Source organism: Mesocricetus auratus, unplaced genomic scaffold (genome assembly GCF_017639785.1).
Source record: "Mesocricetus auratus isolate SY011 unplaced genomic scaffold, BCM_Maur_2.0 Super-Scaffold_100676, whole genome shotgun sequence".
Lineage (NCBI taxonomy): Eukaryota > Metazoa > Chordata > Mammalia > Rodentia > Cricetidae > Mesocricetus > Mesocricetus auratus.
Window position 1 is genome coordinate 2903411 of NW_024429266.1, and position 19436 is coordinate 2922846.

The 19436-nt window shown below is 45.4% G+C and overlaps 1 protein-coding gene across 8 annotated transcripts in view; it reads left to right on the forward strand.

Annotated features, from left to right (window-relative positions):
• Positions 1-217: 217 nt before the first annotated feature.
• Positions 218-19436, forward strand: part of Rcor3 (REST corepressor 3) — a 41152-nt gene continuing 21933 nt past the window's right edge. For 4 of the 8 annotated variants that reach the window (XM_040737665.1, XM_040737666.1, XM_040737668.1 and 1 more), the window contains exons 1-7: positions 218-524; positions 779-835; positions 8257-8334; positions 10777-10829; positions 12401-12562; positions 14702-14826; positions 15070-15148. In XM_040737665.1, the coding sequence (XP_040593599.1) occupies positions 359-524; positions 779-835; positions 8257-8334; positions 10777-10829; positions 12401-12562; positions 14702-14826; positions 15070-15148 (720 nt within the window). In that variant the 5' untranslated portion in view covers positions 218-358. Of the gene's footprint in view, positions 525-649; positions 836-5990; positions 6134-8256; positions 8335-8701; positions 8879-10776; positions 10830-12400; positions 12563-14701; positions 14827-15069; positions 15149-19436 lie in introns of those variants that run through there. The other 4 variants (XM_021234563.2, XM_021234562.2, XM_021234561.2 and 1 more) reach the window with 4 other exon arrangements.

The window sequence follows — 19436 nt, forward strand, 5'->3', positions numbered from 1 at the left end:
GAGCGGGCGAGGGCCGGCCGAGGCCGCGCAGGATCTCGGATCTCGGGTCACCGCCCGCGGCCGAGGGCTCGGGGCGGCCCGGTGAGGAGCGCGCATCCGCGAGGGGCGCTCGGCTGGCCGGCCGGCCGGCCGGGTGGCGCGGGGCGAAGGCGGCGGCGGCACCGGCGGCGGCGGGGGAAGGGAGGGAGAGGCGGGGCCGGGGCGCGTTGTCGTGGGGCGACTGCGCTACGGCCCGACCGGGGCGGTGATGGCGGCTCCACATTAACGCCTCCTCCTCCTCCGCCTCCCCTCCGCGCTCCCGCCCGCGCCCGTCAGCCGGCTCCCCCTTCCCTGACGCCGCCTCTCCCCCTCCTCTACCATGCCCGGCATGATGGAGAAAGGGCCCGAAATACTGGGGAAGAACCGATCGGCCAACGGCGGCGCCAAGAGCCCGGCGGGCGGCGGCGGCGGCGGCTCCTCGGCCAACGGCGGGCTGCACTTCTCGGAGCCCGAGAGCGGCTGCAGCAGCGACGACGAGCACGGGGGTACCTCGCCGCGCTCCCCGCCCCGCCCGCCCGCCCGCCCGCCCGGCCCCCTCCCCGCGCCCTCCTCCCCTCGGAGCCGAGCCGCGGCCGCCGGAACTCCCGGTGCCGCCGCAGCCCGCGACCCGCGCCTCCCCGCCCCCACCCGGCCGCGGCCTCGCCCGCGCTCCCGCGGCTTGAGAGCCTCTGCCTCGCCTGTCCCCGCGCCTCTCCTTATTTATTAGCATTTTACCATATTTCTTGGCATTGCTTTGCAGATGTTGGGATGAGAGTCGGAGCTGAATACCAAGCTCGGATCCCTGAATTCGATCCAGGTAGATATATTTGCTCACAGGAAAACCCCGTCTCTCTCTCCGCTTTTTTTTTTTTTTCCGGGCTTGCTCTGGGGTGGCCGACATCGGAATGGGGGAGTTACCGATACGGGTGTGGGGAGCACCGGGAGAGGGCAGGGCCGGGCAGGGTCGGGCCGGGCAGGGCAGGGCAGGGCAGGGCAGGGCAGGGCATCTCGGGCTGGGAGGCTGAAAGGCTCGGCTGGGCAGTGGCACAGGGCGTGGGGGATAGACGCGTGTGCACGGCAAGGTGAACATGGTTCCCTCCCGCGGCACTTGCACGCTGCTGGCCTCGCACCGAGGTCGCGGGTCCACGGCCCGGGGCGCGGGGGCTGCAGAGCCGAGGGCTGCAGAAGAGGGCGAACGGGCTGCGTGTGCACGAACCTAACCCCAGGTCAGATGCCACCCCGACCCGCCCGGGGAACCCGGGGCTCGGCCGCGCCCCCGCAGGCACCATGCTCGGCAGCCCCGGGCTGCTGTCATCTGCCCCGGCCAAGGGCGACCCCCGCGACCCCCCGCGCACACCGGATCCTGGCTTTTTCTTTCCGTCGCGGCGGTGTGGACCCGGGCCGGGAAACGCCCGCGCCCGACACCGCCCCTCGTCCTCCCTCCCCCAGCGCCGACCCGGCCGGGGGAAGCCAGACCGCAGGACAGCGGCCGCGGCTGCCAAGGAGACATTTTCTCCGGAGCAGCCAGGTTCCAGCGCCCTCCGCCAGCGCAGCTTGCGGGCTCCCTCTCTACTTTTCTCCAAACAGGCTCCCCGGCGGTCACGGGATGCGAGGCTGCTCCGGGATTGGGCGAGAGTTCCGCATATGGAGGCGCCCTTGCTGGAGCCTCTGGGCCTGGAGTGCTCGGCTGCTCTAACCCAGCCAGACTCGCTAGCTCGCTCGCTCTGTGGGCTCTGCCCTGCCTGGATCGCCCTCCCACTTTCCCTGCAGTCACTTTTTGTTCAGAGCGCATTCTAACAGCATCGCCAGGGTCAGCCGCCCGAGTCGTCCTTAGCTGTGCCCGGGGCTTACCTGTAATCTCACACGGAAAACAGTCGTGTCTATTTAGTCGTAAGGGTCTGGGGGACTTCGGTCCTTCTCCCAATCAGGACAATGTGATATTTACCAGCCTAGGTGGCAGCCCCTCTCTGCAGGGAGAAGGGTGAGGTGAGCAGGACAGTTCACTTCACTTGGTGATTGACATCGGAGTGTTCACCAGATTTGGGTCCCCTTCAGAGAGACACAGCTGTTGGAATAATTTTGTCGTGGTGGGCTTCCAATAGTACTAAATGGTGTGTGGTGTGTGTGTGTGTGTGTGTGTGTGTGTGTGTGTGTGTGTGTGTGTGTGGCATAGCTAGCTAGTAGCTGGGTTCCTTCACATTACCAAGATGCTTCAGGGCTTATTTAGGCATGGGAAAGAAGACGCCTTCGCCTAAGCATGGACGGAATTTAACTCTCAGCTCCTGCTTCTGTGCTCTGAGCAAGTCACCGGCCCTCCCCGAGCTTCCATTTTCCCAGCTGTAGAAAGCTACTGCGTGGAGTTCTTGCCAGGATTAAATGACTAGGCATATGGCAGTTACTCAGTAAAGATTAGATTTCATAATTGTGAAGAACTATTTGGAGCTTTCATTGGGACTCAGTTGCTGTTGTTGGTTTTTTTTTTAATATTGGTGAAGTCATTTCCAGATAGCACTCAGCAGCTGAGTTATGTCATAAATACACCTATCTTTCTGCCCAGTTAGGTCAATTTCGGTCAGTTTGTGTTCCCGAGGTTGTGTGCAGTGGTGAGGGCCTTGTATGTACGTCAGCACCAAAACACCTGTCATTTTAAATATAAATCGTGCAACAAATTTCAAACTGGGACGAATAGTCCATCTATTTAGGTGGACTATTCCCATCATTTGGATTTACTTGTTCTGCCGTCATAGAACATTTGTGAAAGGTGACAACCCCCCATGAAATGTTACTGTTTCTAAATTAGAATTTCCAATGTATGTACACTCACTATAACTGGTATTCTTAATACAATAAGGATACACCTCATGGTGCCTAGATTGCCTTATTCTCTGCTCAACAGTGTAGTCAAGGATACGGTTGAAAGCGTTTACTCTATATGTGACTCGTTAAGATGTTTTTCTCCAGGAAACACTGCTTCCTGTGTCTCTCATTGCTGCTCTACTCTGTGTTGTACTGTTTTACTATTTTTGCAAAGGTCTTATTTCATGTTGACTTGGTATAAGTGTTGCTGTGGAAAAGATAATAGAAGGAAAGGGGGGATTTATTAGTCGATGATAGAAACCGAGAAATAGTAAGATCTCTTTTCCTCCTTCATTACCTCCCTTCTGTGTGCTTGTTTGTTTTTCTTGTTTCAAGATAGGTTCTCTCCACATAGCCCTGGCTGTCCTGGAACTCAGGCCCTCCTGCCTCTGCCTCCCCAGTGCTTGTATTAAAGGTGTACACCCCCACTCTTCCCCCATAAACCACGATTTTTATGGAAACTATTCACCACAGCCTTAGCTGTAAGTCAATTGGAAGAAAAATTCCTTAGGTGCTGGGACTATTTGATGAGAGTGTAGAAAAGTAAGTGACCTTAGGAGATAATAACGTGATGTAGAAATGACACAATAGACTAGAGAATGAACTACCATTACAGCTCAGACACCCGGGACAAATCTCCAGCTGCTGGAATGGAAGTTAGCATTGGGTTCCTGAAACTTGACCATTAGGGAAAGTTTACCTTAAGTGGTCATGCTGATGCCCTTATGGTTTACTAACTGGATTTCTGATTGTTATCTTTCAGTTGTAAATCAGTTTTTTTGGTTGGGGGCAGGTTACCTTAAAGTGATCATGGTAATGTCTTTATGGTTTACTAACTCGATTTCTGATGGTTATCAATTCAGTTGTAAATCAATTGTTAACTAGCTCTGCTGGTTATCAGTTGTAAATCAGTTGTTTTACTAGTTCTTGGCTTTGCTGCCTAACTGTGCTGTGCCTTCAAGACTCTGAGGTACCAGGAATGAACTGCCTGACTTCTTGAGGCTTGTTTTCTTGTTCAGAAAAGGGAGACTGTTAAGTACATCACAAGATTAAGTGAAAATACATATGAATGTAGACCCATAAAACAAGTTTAAAGAGACTAAGACTCCCATATTTTAAAGTTGACATCTCTTAATTGTTGCTGAATTAAATAACTGATGAAGAATGTAATCTTTGGTATATTAAAATATTAATAATTTGAAATAAAATATTCTTTATTTTTAAATTGATCTATTTATATATAAACAATGTGATAGTATCCATTTTATAAAATACATGGATTTTTTTTGTCTTTAAAGTAATTTTGTGCATATTCCCCACAGAATCTCCCATAATATATTTGCATACTTAAAAGTGCTTTATTGGGGACTGGGGAGATAGCTCTGTTGGAAAAAAAAACTTGCTATGCTGGCAAGAGGACTTGAGTCTGAATCACCCACATCTACACAAAAGCCAGAACTGGCTGCACATGCCCGTAACCCAGCCCTGGGAGCTGGAGGCAGGCAGATCCAGGAGCTCCCTGGCCAGCCAGTCATGCCGTATGGCGAGCTTGGAGTTCAGTGAGACACTGTCTCACGGCAAAGAGGCAGAAAGTGATAGGGAAGGCATGGATTTCCTGTTGCTGGCCTCCTCTGGCCTCCACAGGGGCTCATGAACACTGAGGCAGACCACACAAAGTGCTTTATCGATGGCCTGTCCAGCTTCTCTACCTTACATCCGCCCAACTTTTCTTAAGGCATCCTTGTGAACATAAATTTCTGGGTGCTAAGTGTCTTCTGGCTTTAGTTAGTGCATAATTGGCTGGAAAAAAAAACTTGAGTAGTTGTGGTTTCCTCAGTAAAGGAGCTGTTGTCTCTGTAAGGTAAGAAACATGTTTGTTTGGCATGAGAGGTCATTTACTACTAGTGGTAACAGCTAGACTGTCCACACTGTGGTCCTTGCATACAGGGTTACAGGTCTCCTAGGCAGCACGGAGTGAAGCTGTGAAAGCTCAGGATGCTATTCAGACCGGTGTAGAGTTTAAACTTATGTGTTCTTTATTTCTGGATGTGGCCATTTAGTATCTTCCAACTACAGCAGAGCCTCAGATACTGAGGAGACTATAGTAAGCTTAGGTCTCAGGTGAGTTTTCAGGCAGATTATGTTGAGAAAGAGAACAAGAAACTTAAAAGTCTGAAGGTCGGATCCCTTAAAACTCACAGCACTGGTGAGGTAGCTCAGTAGACTAAGTGCTTACCCTGCAGAGTGTGAGGATCTCAGCTCAGATTCTTGGCACCACAGAAAAGTCAGGTATGGCAGTGCATACCAATTTCTGGGAAGGTGGAAACAAATGGCTAGTCAGCCTGACCAAAGCGGTCAGTTCTAGATTCAGTGAGAAATCCTGACCAAAAAAAAAAAAGTCTGTAATCAGGTGTGGTGGTGAATGCCTTTGATTTCAGCAGAGGTAGGTGAATTGCTTGTGAATTTGAGGCCAACCTGATCTACATAGTAACAGTGAGTTCTGGGACACCTAGGGCTGCGTAGACCCTGTCTCAGAAAAAATAAAAATACAGGAGCCTGAGAGAAGACTGTCTCTGCTGGCTTCTGACCACCACATGACTTGTGCGTACACGCACAGACACACACACATCCATGTACACACATATCATGTACCACACATAATTTATTCATGTTTTTGTCATGAAGAAAGTCTTTACACGCCTCCCATTTGAAGATGCATACCCAGAATATAATATAGAACCTAGTTTATGAACAGTTTTTAAGTGTTGAGAGCATCTTAGTCTCAGGATCCAAAATCTTAGTATATTTGTGCATTAAAATCCTTTAATCTCTCAAAGGCAGTCTTAGAAAGTGACAGATTGCTGTTTTTTGTACTTTGCCCTTGGCTGGAAATCCTCCCTTGCTACACTTTGTAGCTTAATAGTTGATCACTTTGTATCTTAGTAATTAATCACTTTGTATCTTAGTAGTTGACTTGTCCTCTGTGTGTGTGTGTGTGTGTGTGTGTGTGTGTGTGTGTGTGTGTGTGTGTAGGGCGCGGGAGTACATTATCAACTTACTGATTTTACTTTTGAGCAGCTCTGAAGTAGATACTTATATATTCCTTGTTATTATAGATGAGGGGAACTGAGGCACAAGAAGACATCTCCAAGGTGGCACTCTTGCCGTGACTAGGAGTCTGAAATCTGTAATCTGTACTCTTTCCTGTAAACATCATTATTTCTTGGGCCTAGTTGACAGGTGATGTATAATTGAAAAGGTAGGGGTCATAATTAACACTGTGAAATGCCTACTTGGGCGGTCTCCATTGTCAGGCCACTACATAAACACGTCTGTCATCCCACATTAGAAGCGCAGTCAGTGTCCTCAAGTAGGAGACACTGGTTTCATCAAATCAGACCCTTAATTCCAGTACAGAAAATTTGGGGGAGAATCATAACTGGCATTTTAAATGGAGGAAAAGATGATTGTCTAAGAAGAGCTATTTAATGAGACACATTAGACGTTGTGTGGTTTCTGATGAGGTCATGCTGGAGCGATGGCTCATGGGAAGAGGTACTTGCCACCGAGCATGGGTTCTCTCTCTGCCTGCCATACGGAGTCTGTGGCATGTGCACAGCACCACACATACTAATGTGAAAAGGAGTTTTTTAAAAATAGGGTGCAGGAAAACACATTGATTTACCACTGTAGCACGGATGATCTTATTGTCACAATCTTACACAGTTGTGTAAAACAAATCTGTTCCTTGATAAAGAACTGAAGTTAGGATATTCACTGCAAACTGGGTGGCCTTTGTTTGGTTGCCATTGAGTTTCTTGACTTTTGCCTTTATAAGCTGCGGTTGTTTTGTTTTTTAACCTGCCAGGCCCATGACTAAGAATTAAACCTCTTCATATTGAATATGTTTTGTTTTGGTCTTGTTTGGTTTTCTTTTTTAACCTCATTGTTTGGCATTTTGTTGGTTTGTTTGATTGGCTGGAAGATTTTCACTAAACAGAGAAGCCTGCTTCAAACTCCAGATCTTCCTGTCTGCTCCTGAGGGCGCCATACCACACACCCTGCTGACGCTGGGGCTTTGTTTGAGACAGGGTTTCTCTGTAACCCAGGCTGGCCTTGAACTCCCAGTCTTCCGGACTCTGCCTCCCAAACAATGGGATTATAGATATATACCAATTTTAAAAGAATATCTCAAGGTCTATTTTCATTGACTATACATTTTGATAAACTTCTGACTCGGATTTTTTGCAGATTTTAAGTTCTTTTGTCACCTTTTTCTTAAAGATACAACACAACACAAAAGTTTTGTTTCTAACTGTATCTGTGTAGTTGCGTTTTTTCTAATACTTAGATAACCTACTCACCATCCTCAATTTTTCAGATCATAAAACATAGGCTTAAAATCATATTTTATTAGTAAGATTCCTCAAACTAAAAATTCTCACCAAACATTTAGTAGTAGTATATGATGATTCTCCGAATTGAAATAAATTGTTGGCTCATAACTAATGTCTCTGTGTACAAATTGTAGCAAGGAGTGTCTCTATTCCAAATACCTTATAATGATAACAGTTTAACCTCAGACTTGTATTAATATTTCATGTGGCTGTGTGTGATAAATAACTATCTTCCTCATGAGGAGCAGTGATCTTAAAGCCTGGCAGCTAACAGTTTTGACTAACTTGTACCTAAGGACTGGGTAGAAGCCAGAGAAAGACTGCTGCTTAATCCAAAGTGTCTCTAGGCATGAAGTAGCCCTGCATTAGCTGTGCAGGCTTTCATTCATGCAGCTCTCTTCCAGCTTACATTAACGAGGCTAGATGTTTTGGACTTGGTAACATGAGACAGTGTATTTCTAGACTTAACCGGATCATGTGAAGAAGAAATTACATTAGCGTTTATGCCTTTGACTTGGAGCACTACACTTATAAATATGAAGTATAATGAGGTTAAAGTTTGGAAAGGAAGCTGGCAGGCCTGGGAATGAGATAAAATACAAGCCGTGAAAGGAGACTCTGTTATTTTTAAGTCACAGCAGTCGTGCTCCGGAGAGGCAGGGGTTCTATAGGGGAAAGGTCAGCTTTGAATGAAGAGCCATACCTGGCATACAGAAAGCCAAATGAGTTAGACACCTCTCTCCAGTGGCCGGAAGGTGTGATTGCTTGAAAGAGTCTTTAAAGTGGGAGCAGAGCATTCGACACAGTTTCCGTTATTTCCACAACCAGGTGATTTACTGTATGTCGTGTAAATCTTTTCATTCAGTTTTCTTGTGTCTTTGTCCTTCCTTGCAGGTGTTATACTGAAACAAGTAAAACATTGCTTGTGTTTACTTGGGATATAAGTAAAAAGCTGGCATATTCAAAATAATTAATTTTTCCTCAGGTGCTACCAAGTACACAGATAAAGACAATGGAGGGATGCTTGTGTGGTCGCCTTACCACAGTGTCCCAGATGCCAAATGTAAGTTTTTTTTCTGAGATTGACTGTTAAGATCCGTAGGGCATCAGCCTGTTCAAAATGTAATTTGCATTTGTCTCTTAGGTTCTGTTAAGAACTGAATTTCCTTTGTTTTCTTCTTTTGATGGAAGCCTCCATTGTAGTAGAATGTTTTTCCTTTGGAAAGACAGTGAATCTGACCATTTCAGTTTGTGTCAGGCCCATGAAGAATGCAAAACCCTAGGCTCCGATGGCTTTGCTGCTCACAGCCTCGAGCAGGGGAGGGAGTTACTATGTAGACACCCGCCCGCCCAGGCTTTTCCTCAGCCTATGGAGCAGTAAAAGAAATGCCGCGGAGCTTCAGAGAGCCCACTCTCACTGCCTTTTAAAGAGGGAAGGTGAGAGGAGGGACTGCAGCAGCCACCAGGTCATCTTGTGCTCTCCATTTCTGGACTGAGACCTTCTGGAACCCTCACCATGCACTTCTTGACTCATGACTTTAGACTTCAGTGTGATGTAGCGGACCTGAATGAACACTTGCGGCACATCAGATATAGGAAACACACAGGTAACAACACTAAGATTCCCCACCCCTCCATTCAGCTATCAAATTTATTAGATAACAACAGCAGCCACACAAAACAGCCATTCTAGCAGACATAAAAGTAGGCCTGTCTTTAAAAGCATTTCCTAGCATCGTTTGAACGTATATATGTCTTGTTGTGATTTATGTAGCCTGAAGAAAAATAGCCATGTCCTATCTATCCTGTGCATAGAATCTAATCGTGCTAATAGATTAAGATAAAAAAAACTGGAGAGTGAATGTGTCTGCATACCTAGAGATCTTCCTAACTTAAGCTTTGGAGGGTTAGGCCAGGCCTCATCCACCGTTAAGCTGGGATCCTGTGCCCCGGAGGCATTCAATAAGAAATGCACCAGGAACCTGAGAGAGGTTTGCTCATTGTTGCATACCAGGGTTCATTCATAAAACGAGCATCAGGTGTCATGGGGTTTCACTGTTTGATACGATGGTGCATTTCTAGCAGAGTAGAAAACAAAATACGGAAAGGTACCATGACCATTAGGATGGTGTCCACGGGGAGGTCCAGAGCAGCTCTGTGGCAGCAATCAGCCCTGGCTGTATTGTATGTGAGAATCTCGTAAAGGTATTGGTGTCTGACTAGCCCACATCTTCAGAGGCAAAGCCTGCACATGTTTTTAAAGCCCTATCATTGGTTCTAATGCCCAGCCAGGGCTGAGACCCCTTCTAGTCAATTGGTATTACTTAATTTGCTATTGAATGGACTGTAATATACTTTTGTTGTATTTAGTCAGCATCTATCTAGGTCTGTAGTGTGCTTAAGTGGATTCTAAGGAAAATATAATACTTGGATTTTCTGTATCAGATTATACTTGGGGAAGCATTCATTTAAAACTAGATATTGTAGCATATGTATCATAGCATATTAATATATTTATTGTAATGTTCAATAATAACAGCAGATCCTTAGAAGTACTTAGGAAATACCACGTACTACCGAGCATCTTCAATCCTCAGAGACTGCATTGTTTTATCATGAGTTTAGAGCTGGAAACCAAGGCACAGAAGTTCAAATTACCAAAGTTAGAAGTGACAGAAGTGAACAGAAAAGCAAGTCTAGGTAGACAGTGGCTATTCCAGGGTTAGAATTCCTAAGACTTCTGCTTCTTAGAAATGTTTAAAGAATTAGTTACACAAAAAAGTACATGCGCATAAAAATAACTTTAAAAGGATAGAGCAGTGACTGTGGACACCACCTAAACGTGACTCTTGAAGGTACCCGATTACCAGGCGAGGCCTTGACCTAGCTAGCACGTCCCCACTGAAACTGCGTATCTGGGTTACTCTGTTCATTGCGTGTGGCGGATAAATGAAAACTGGATACCTAAGCACTGTGAAATGAATAAAAGAGCTAAAGGCGTGTCAGGGATGCTGACACACACCGCACACCATTCAGGGATGCTGACACACACCGCACACCATTCAGGGATGCTGACACACACCGCACACCATTCAGTATAGCCTGCAGAGCTGTAGATGAGTGTGCTCATTTATAGATGTGAGAAAGGGTCTTACACAGCCAAGTATTTCAAAGGTTATTTAGGATTTTACAGTGTGATTAGGTTCCACTGTCCCCTTCCACATGGGTGACTGCCAGCATATGAAAATAATCACAGTAATGTCACTTAATTTAGTAATATAGTAATTTAGTAATTATGTCACATGTGGTGGTAGGGTTACCGGTTAAATGAAATGTTAAACCAGGTGAGGAGTCACCGCTTCTGTGTATAAGTCTCCTTTAGTAGCTTTTCATGGATGCTAACTTTGGCTATTTTTTACTAAGAATAATACATTATTTTGGCATGTTAAAAAAACTAGGAAACTGAAGGTTATGAAAGTAATGGCATGCTGTTGTTCCATTACAGTGGACGAATACATCGCCATCGCAAAAGAGAAGCATGGCTACAACCTGGAACAGGTATGTAGAGGTGTGTGTGAGTGTGTGTATGCAGGTGTGTGCACATGTGTGAGTGTGTGTATGTGTGTGTGCACGTGTGTGAGGGTGTGTGAGAGTGTGTGCGTTGTGTGTGTGCGTGCTCACGTGTGTGCTGGAGCGCATGAGCCTGTGGAGGCCAGTGTCAGGCTGTCTCCCTCCTCCCTCCTCCTCTTCCTTGGTTTCATCTCATTAAGTTACCCAAGCAGGCAATCATCCTGCCCGCCCACCCGGGCAGGGCTGTAGGTGTGTGCTACTACCTCCTGCTTTGAGTAGAGGCTCTCAGAGCCCCTTTAACTTAGAGAAAGATCAAATCTGTGTAAGTGGGTCAATGGCTGGGAGCTCACCTCACTGTGCTACACTAATCTGTGTAAGGTTTTGGAAACTGATGTGCTTATCTATAGAGATAAACATAAAGGAGCCCTTTGAGGCTTGTGGTGGCCTATGTTACATTTCTAGTTTTTGTTTGTTTGTTTGGGAAGTGATTTTAAGACAGGGTCTTAATGTATAACCTTGACTGGCCCGGAATTTGGAATTTGCAGTGATCCTCCTATCTCTGCCTCCCCATGCTGGGATTATAGCCATGCCTATGACCCATCTTGTTTGTTTGTTCATTTATTTGAGGCACCCTCTCTCTATGTATTCCTGGATGTCCTAGGGCTCAGTATATAGATCAGCCTGGCCTCAAACTCACAGAATCCTCCTGCCTCTGGCTCCCCAGTGCTGGGATTAGAGGCATTACTTCTTTGTTACTCTTTGAGAAAGTTAATCCTCCAAAATATGAGTGTGTATTGTTTCATTTTCACCTCTATGTTAAAATTCTATTATCAAAATACAGAAATTTACTTTTAAACTCACCACTAAAAATTCTCTTGTTTTAACAGAATGAAAGTTAATTCTTTAAATAATACTTAATACCTTGTAGTAAAGGTAGAATCTTGCTACTTAAAATAGAAGAATGAGTAATACGTTTCTAGAAATGAATTACCAATGAAGTCTTTGAAGTTATTTAGATGACTTCTAATAATTGTGTGTATATATAAAGGTAACAGCAAAATAAATATACAAATATTTTATTAAATATGGAACAAAATAATTAACCTGAGGCAGGTTGTAGTGAAAGCACCTTTAAATCTTAGAATTGTTTAGCATATAACAATTCCAAAAGGCTAAAGCTTGACATTTCTCTGCTAAGTCCAACTTGATATTTCTGGTTCTTGTGTTATAATTGATAATTTTATCCAGTTATTCATTGCAGTCACTTACTGGCTAGCTCTCTTTTGGACTATTTTCCCTACACACTGACAAATTGATAAAATGTTGTGAGCTTCAGAGGTAGTCACTCCAAGTTGCTCTTTCTCTTACTTCCGCAACAAATATGACATATAGAAACACTTGTTCTGAGGCTCCAATTTAAATGCTATCCTGTTAAAGGCCCCGAGCTGAGTTTACCCTGATCTGAAGTCGTAGGCTCGAAATTGTAATCTGACTTGTGTTTAGCTCCTGAGAGTGGCAGAAGCCAGTCCATTAGAGTAAAGGGGTGTTTTCCTTCCAAGGCGCTTGGCATGCTGTTCTGGCATAAGCATAACATTGAGAAGTCCCTTGCTGACCTTCCTAACTTCACTCCCTTTCCGGATGAGTGGACCGTGGAGGACAAAGTCCTGTTTGAACAAGCCTTCAGTTTTCACGGGAAGAGCTTCCACAGGATCCAGCAAATGGTATGGTGATTTCCTTCTTACTCGGATTATCATTACAACAATTGTCTTATGATACTGTTGAATACTGCCTACCTACTAAATATAAAATGTTTTCCATTTTAATATTAAAAAGTATCTGAAAGGATGCATTAGCATACAATATTTTCTGTAATCATCCACGCATAACAGGTGCATGCTTCCACATGAATGAATTGGTTTTGATCTGGTCTCAAGTGAGTGACAGTTACTAAGTGTGGTGGGTTTTTTTGTGGGAGAATAATAATTTAACTTTATTTTTGCATGTTTTGATTTTTAACTTTAGGATTTTCTTTCATCTTGTATATGAAAGTCCATTTTTGTTTTGGGTTTTTTTTTTTGGTTTTGTTTTCTTTTGTTTTTTTCAAGGGAGGGTTTCTCTGTGGCTTTTGAGGCTGTCCTGGAACTAACTCTTATAGACCAGGCTGGCCTCGAACTCACAGAGATCCGCCTGCCTCTGTCTCCCGAGTGCCGGGATTAAAGGCGTGTGCGACCACCGCCCGGCTGAAAGTCCGTATGTGTGAGCACTGTATGTACATCACCTCTCCCCTCAACTCTTCCCACATTCCCCAGCTCCCCTTTACATTCACAACCACTTTAATTATTGCTGTTACATATTTGTGTCTGTGCATGCACACTCACACACGCAGATACATACAACCTCCTGAGACCATTTGGTATTGCTCATCTGTACCATGTGTCCAAGGCTGACCACTAGGAATTGGACAGACCAATGAAAAGGCAATATTGAAGTAACACAGAAATTCAATACTGGCATAATTCCAACATGGAAGTCCATCTTAAATCTATGTGTTACGTCAGCGTTGTCTGGGAACTATTGGAGATTGTTGGTGCTGTTTTGGCTTTTGTTTTTTCAAGGAAAAAATATCTACATTGTCAGTTGCTACAGTCTATACTGCTAGCTCTAAAATGTTTAGTGTTGCATCAAAACGATGTACATCCTAGCAGCAGGCATTTTGTACACTTTACGCGGATGATGTTTCTGCATCTGCTTGACTTCCGTAGTTGAAGGGAGGCAGCAGGCATTTTGTATACTTTACGCGGATGATGTTTCTGCATCTGCTTGACTTCTGTAGTTGAAGGGAGGCAGCAGGCATTTTGTACACTTTACGCGGATGATGTTTCTGCATCTGCTTGACTTCTGTAGCTGAAGGGAGCGTTTTGGTATGTAGTTCCCATCCTACTTGCCAGTGTGACCACCAGTACATATGACCGTAGGCCACTGTAATACTCAAAGGCCATCCAGTGGTTAGGCCCGTCTGCATTGTTTACTGAGATCTAGCTTTAAAACGAAAATTATCTTAAAAGTTGACTGGGAAGTACAGAGTAGCTCTTCTTTGCTATATGAGAGAGGCCAGACTCACAGGGCCCACACTGTGTGACTCTGTGGTATGAGCCTATGTTGATGTCAGTCATTTACCAAAGGCTCTAAACTAGAGAAAAGAGAGTTGAGTGGCCCTGCGAAAGCAAATGCTGAATGCCAGCATGGCCCTGACGGGGACCTAGGGGGACACTCTCACTAAGTTAGTTTGTGACATCTTCACCACTACCCCAGGAACAGACAGTAACACTGATTCAGCAATGTCAGGACATTGGTGTGATGGAGGACTGTGACTGCTAACACTCAGTCAGTGACATTGGTATAAAGGAGGCCTGTGACTGCTAACAGTCAGTCAGTGACATTGATGTGATTGAAAACTGTGACTGTTACCAGTGCTTTTTGGTTCCTGTTATTCATGACTCTCAAGCTCATTTCTTACATCTCCCCTGCTGCTCAGAAGTTTTTCTGGGTTTTTCTGAGACAGGATTTCTGTGTGTAACAGCCCTGGCTGTCCTGGAACTCACTCTGCTTGGTAGACCAGGCTGGCCTTGAACTCACAGAGATCCATCTGCCTCTGCCTCTGCCTTCCAAGTGCTGGGATTAAAGACGTGCGCCACCACCACCCAGTTACTCAGAAGCCTATGTTCTTGTCATTCATAAAGGTATCCATGACATAGTTTCCATTTATGCCTTGATTATCAAAGAAGATGACATTGGTATTCATTTGTCAATCAGAGTTTATAAATTAAACTTTCTAATAGTAACAGGATGTTTTTTTTAAGCTTCCAGATAAGACCATTGCAAGTCTTGTAAAGTATTACTATTCTTGGAAAAAAACTCGCTCAAGGACAAGTCTGATGGATCGCCAGGCCCGTAAACTAGCCAATAGGCATAATCAGGGCGACAGGTAGGTTCAATGCTTTACCTCGATGCATTGTTGGGACTTTTCACTGGGTTGTAGTTTTTCATTAGACAAGAAGCTACCACAGCACTGTTTGTGCCACAAGGAAGATCCACGTGTTCATAAGTCTCGATTGTGAGAACATTTCTTAGAACTTTTGAAATGCAGGTTACAGCTGTTCTTCCCAATGACGATTCTTAGAATGTGCAGTGAAGTTACCAGAAGATCCACTAATCTTGTCTCTTTCAGTGACGATGATGTGGAAGAAACACACCCAATGGACGGGAACGACAGTGACTATGACCCAAAAAAAGAAGCCAAAAAAGAGGTGAGGATCCTTACAAGTCCTTGCACCTGTTAGGGTTGCCTGACCATAGAGACTGACCTAACCCTCTGTATCAATGGGGTCAAGACTGACCTAACTCTCTGCATCAATGGGGTCAAGACTGACCTAACCCTCTGTATCAATGGGGTAAACACTGACCTAACCCCCTGCATCAATGGGGTAAACACTGACCTAACCCTCTGCATCAATGGGGTCAAGACTGACCTAACCCTCTGCATCAATGGGGTAAACACTGAGCTAACCCTCGGCATCAATGGGGTCAAGACTGACCTAACCCCCTGCATCAATGGGGTAAACACTGACCTAACCCTCTGCATCAATGGGGTAAACACTGACCTAACCCCCTGCATCAATGGGGTCAAGACTGACCTAACCCCCTGCATCAATGGGGTAAACACTGACCTAACCCTCTGCATCAATGGGGTCAAGACTGACCTAACCCCCTGCATCAATGGGGTAAACACTGACCTAACCCCCTGCATCAATGGGGTAAACACTGACCTAACCCCCTGCATCAATGGGGTAAACACTGACCTAACCCTCTGCATCAATGGGGTCAAGACTGACCTAACCCCCTGCATCAATGGGGTAAACACTGACCTAACCCTCTGCATCAATGGGGTCAAGACTGACCTAACCCTCTGCATCAATGGGGTAAACACTGACCTAACCCTCTGCATCAATGGGGTAAACACTGACCTAACCCTCTGCATCAATGGGGTAAACACTGACCTAACCCTCTGCATCAATGGGGTAAACACTGAGCTAACCCTCGGCATCAATGGGGTAAACACTGACCTAACCCCCTGCATCAATGGGGTCAAGAGGCCTAGAGTCAGGTGTGGTGGCTTACACCTTTAATCCCAGCATTTGGGAGGCAGAGGCAGACGGATCTTTGCATATGGGGCCCATCTGGTCTACTTACAAAGTTCCAGACCAGCCAGGACTACACAATGAGACCCTGTTTCAAAAAGCAGGTGAAAAGGGAGAGCTGGAGAGATGATTTGGTGGTTAAGAGTGAGCATGTGCTGCCCTTTCAGAGGACGGGAGCCTGGCTCCCAGTGCTCAGGTCTGGCCTAGAACTTCCTCTAACTCCAGCTTCAGGAGATCTGACACCCCTGATCTCAGTGTGCACATACACAGACACACACACACAAACAAACACACACATACACACACAAACACACACATACACATACAAACACACACACAAACACACACAAGTACTTAAAAATGAACCTCTGGGGAAAAGAAGACTTTTTGTATGATGGTTTAGAAAGTAGATTTCACATTGGAAACTACTGTAACATTTAGGCCCTGTAGTAGGCATTACATAGTGGGGTTTGGTCGTCTTCTCCAGTCACAGATGGAACGGGCCTGTCAAAATTCTCAGTCTTTAATCCATCAGAAAAAGATCAAACTCGCCTTTACATGGTAAGATTTGTTGGGTGAAATTTTAGGTTCTGGCTTTGTTACCCGGTGTTTCTCAGAAGTGTTTTCCATGTTGTAGCCCATTAGAAAGTAGTGGCAGGCGAGTGACGTGAGCACTGACAGCGGGCTGAGAGAGGTGGGCGTCCCCGTAGGAAAGCGCTGGGCTCTCTCAGTTTGCCCGTGGGAAGGAGACTTACAGTCACTAAGAAAAGGCTAAACTGACACCGGTGCTGTTTAATCAGGTAAGGAGTTGCGCGTTTGGACAGCGTTCAAAGCGTTGGCAAGTGAGGCAGCCTCGGGGCAAGCAGGGGGTACAGCCCTGGAGTGGAGGTGGCCGCAGGCTCTGTCTGCACGTTGGTGTCCAAGTGTGTGAAGTGTGGCATTTCCCCAGCAACTGTCACAGTCAGAGAACGCTGTCCCTGTTGGTCCTTACCTTGCCTTGAAATTTCTCCATTAATGGCATTTTAAGATCCTGAGTGACCTCAACCTGACGTTCTCTTACTCTCCTGATCTTTAGGCTTGAATAATTTTCTAGTGCCAAGCTGCTTTCAGATCCCATAATTTCTTCATCGCTCCTGCCGGCTTTACATTTGCTTCCTTGAGCCATGGACAGATTTAATCACGTGTATGTGTGTGTGCTGCGTGAATGTGTGCATCATGACCTGGAGTCCCAGGCAGCTGTGAGCCACCCAGTGTGGGTTCAGATGACAGAGCTCAGGGCCTCTGCAAGAGCAGGGCCTGCTCTTGCCCAGTGAGTGTCTCTTCAGCCCACAACTTACTAAAATGATTTCTTCCTGGTTTTTTTTTTCCTGAGACATGGTTTTTCTGTAACTTTAGAGCCTATCATGGAACTTGCTTTATAGACCAGGCTGGCCTTGAACTCACAGAGATCCGCTTGCCTCTGCCTCCGGAGTGCTGGGATTAAAGGCGTGTGCCACCATCTCCCAGTCATTTCCCGGTTTTTGGTTTGTTTTTTGTTTTTTTTTAACTCCCCTTTCTTCTTACTGTATTCTTAGAACCTAAGTTTTTAAACAAATGTGTCTGTCTGTGTCTAGTGCACTCATCCATGCTTCCCGGTCTGGAAGCCACAGTTTGCATCTTCTTCCTCCCTCCCTTCCTTCCTTCTTTCCTTCCTCCCTTCCTTCCTTCCTTTCTCTTCCTCCTCCTCCTCCTTTTTGAGGCAAGGTCTCTCACAGAGCTTGCTGTTCTAACTAAACAAGGCTGGCCAGTGAGCTTCCAGTACCCCTGTCTCTCTGCACCCCAGTGCTGGGTTGCGAGCGTGTGCTGCTATGGTGTGGGGACTGGGGTTCACAACCAGGTCCTCCTGATGCACAGCAAACACTTTCCACGCCGAGCCCGATCCCCAAGCCTATTTGCCTTTTCTGGCTTCTTTCCTTTGCGGCCTACTTTAGAGATGCATATATTCCATTATTTTACCGCCTGCTACTCTGAGCTAACTATTCCTGTATTTCTATTCTTGTGTACCCAGGAGATTTTATCTTCTATATTTAAGCTAGATTCCAGCACTAGGATTCGCATTAACTTTCTGATCAGCAGACACTTTGACTCCAAACCCTACCAGTTTGTGGCTTATGTAAAAACTCACAGATTAAGTCACATCTTGCTTTGTTTTTGTCTTTTACTCATTCAAACTTAAATTTGGTGTTTTCTTTTTTGCTGTTAATGTACATATTTATTGATTATTTGGGTCACCATCCTTTCTTGCTCCAGTCCTTTCTTTGTTTTATTCCTGAGGAATATCCTTTAGAAGCTCATACACATCTAAAACCTGAGATTAGAATGTGTTCTTCCAAACAGCATCTGCATTTGTTTCTAAGTGTCTGTAGGCACTACCATCCTAAGCCTCTAAAATGTTTTATTCAGGACTTCTCATACTACAAAGATCATATAAATTTAGGGCCTGAACATGTCTGAAGCAAGACTCTGGTTGAGAGTTCTCAGGGAAGACTTCTCAAGACTCTGGTTGGGAGTTCTCAGGGAAGACTTCTCAAGGTTCCCTCTCAAGGTTCTAGCCCTCTCCTGTGGTGGAGCGAGCAGCGGGGGTATTTTCCCTACTTTACACATTGATAGGTGCACCTTGTAGGATACTGTCCTCATCGCCTGTGCCCTGCATGGCTCCCACTGAAGCCTAGAGCTTCAGGCCTCCGCCAGCTGCCTCCAAATTCTTCTCTCATGGTCCCAGGCTGCTGAGGAATGGTCTCACTTCACCGCCAGCTTGGAAAACCTTTGATCCAAAGACTTTAGGAGGCATCTCTCTCTCTCTCTCTCTCTCTCTCTGAACATCAGATTTGCCTTTATTGCTTTGAGTTCCCAGCAGTAATGTGAATTACACTTGACTATACAGTTCTATGAATTCAACTCCACTTCCTAAAGAACAAAGTTCCTCAAGGTATCAGTAAGATGTGTGGGGTCCTAATGGATTCCTCTCAGAAACACAAAGTAACACCGTTGTTTCCATTTTAGGACATTAAGTATTAATGCTACTTAATAGCTCATCATTACGGGAACAACTTTTTTTAACTCTTCTGGGGCATGGGATGATGACACCTAATACTTGGGTTTGGAGTTTTATTATCTACAAGCCACATACACACATTTGACAGTGTCCGTACCATCAGAGTCAGGGTCATCGTGTGTCCCTTCTAACCTCGAAAACCATACATTGTTCTGAAACTCCAAGTAAAATAAAACCTTTCTCTCTTTACCAGCTGCCTAATATGCACATGTAATTCCTAAGTTGTCTTTTTTGTTGTTGTTGTCCTTTTTGTAGACCTTTATATGTATAATTTGTAATTTGGGGCAAGGTTGTTGCTTTGTT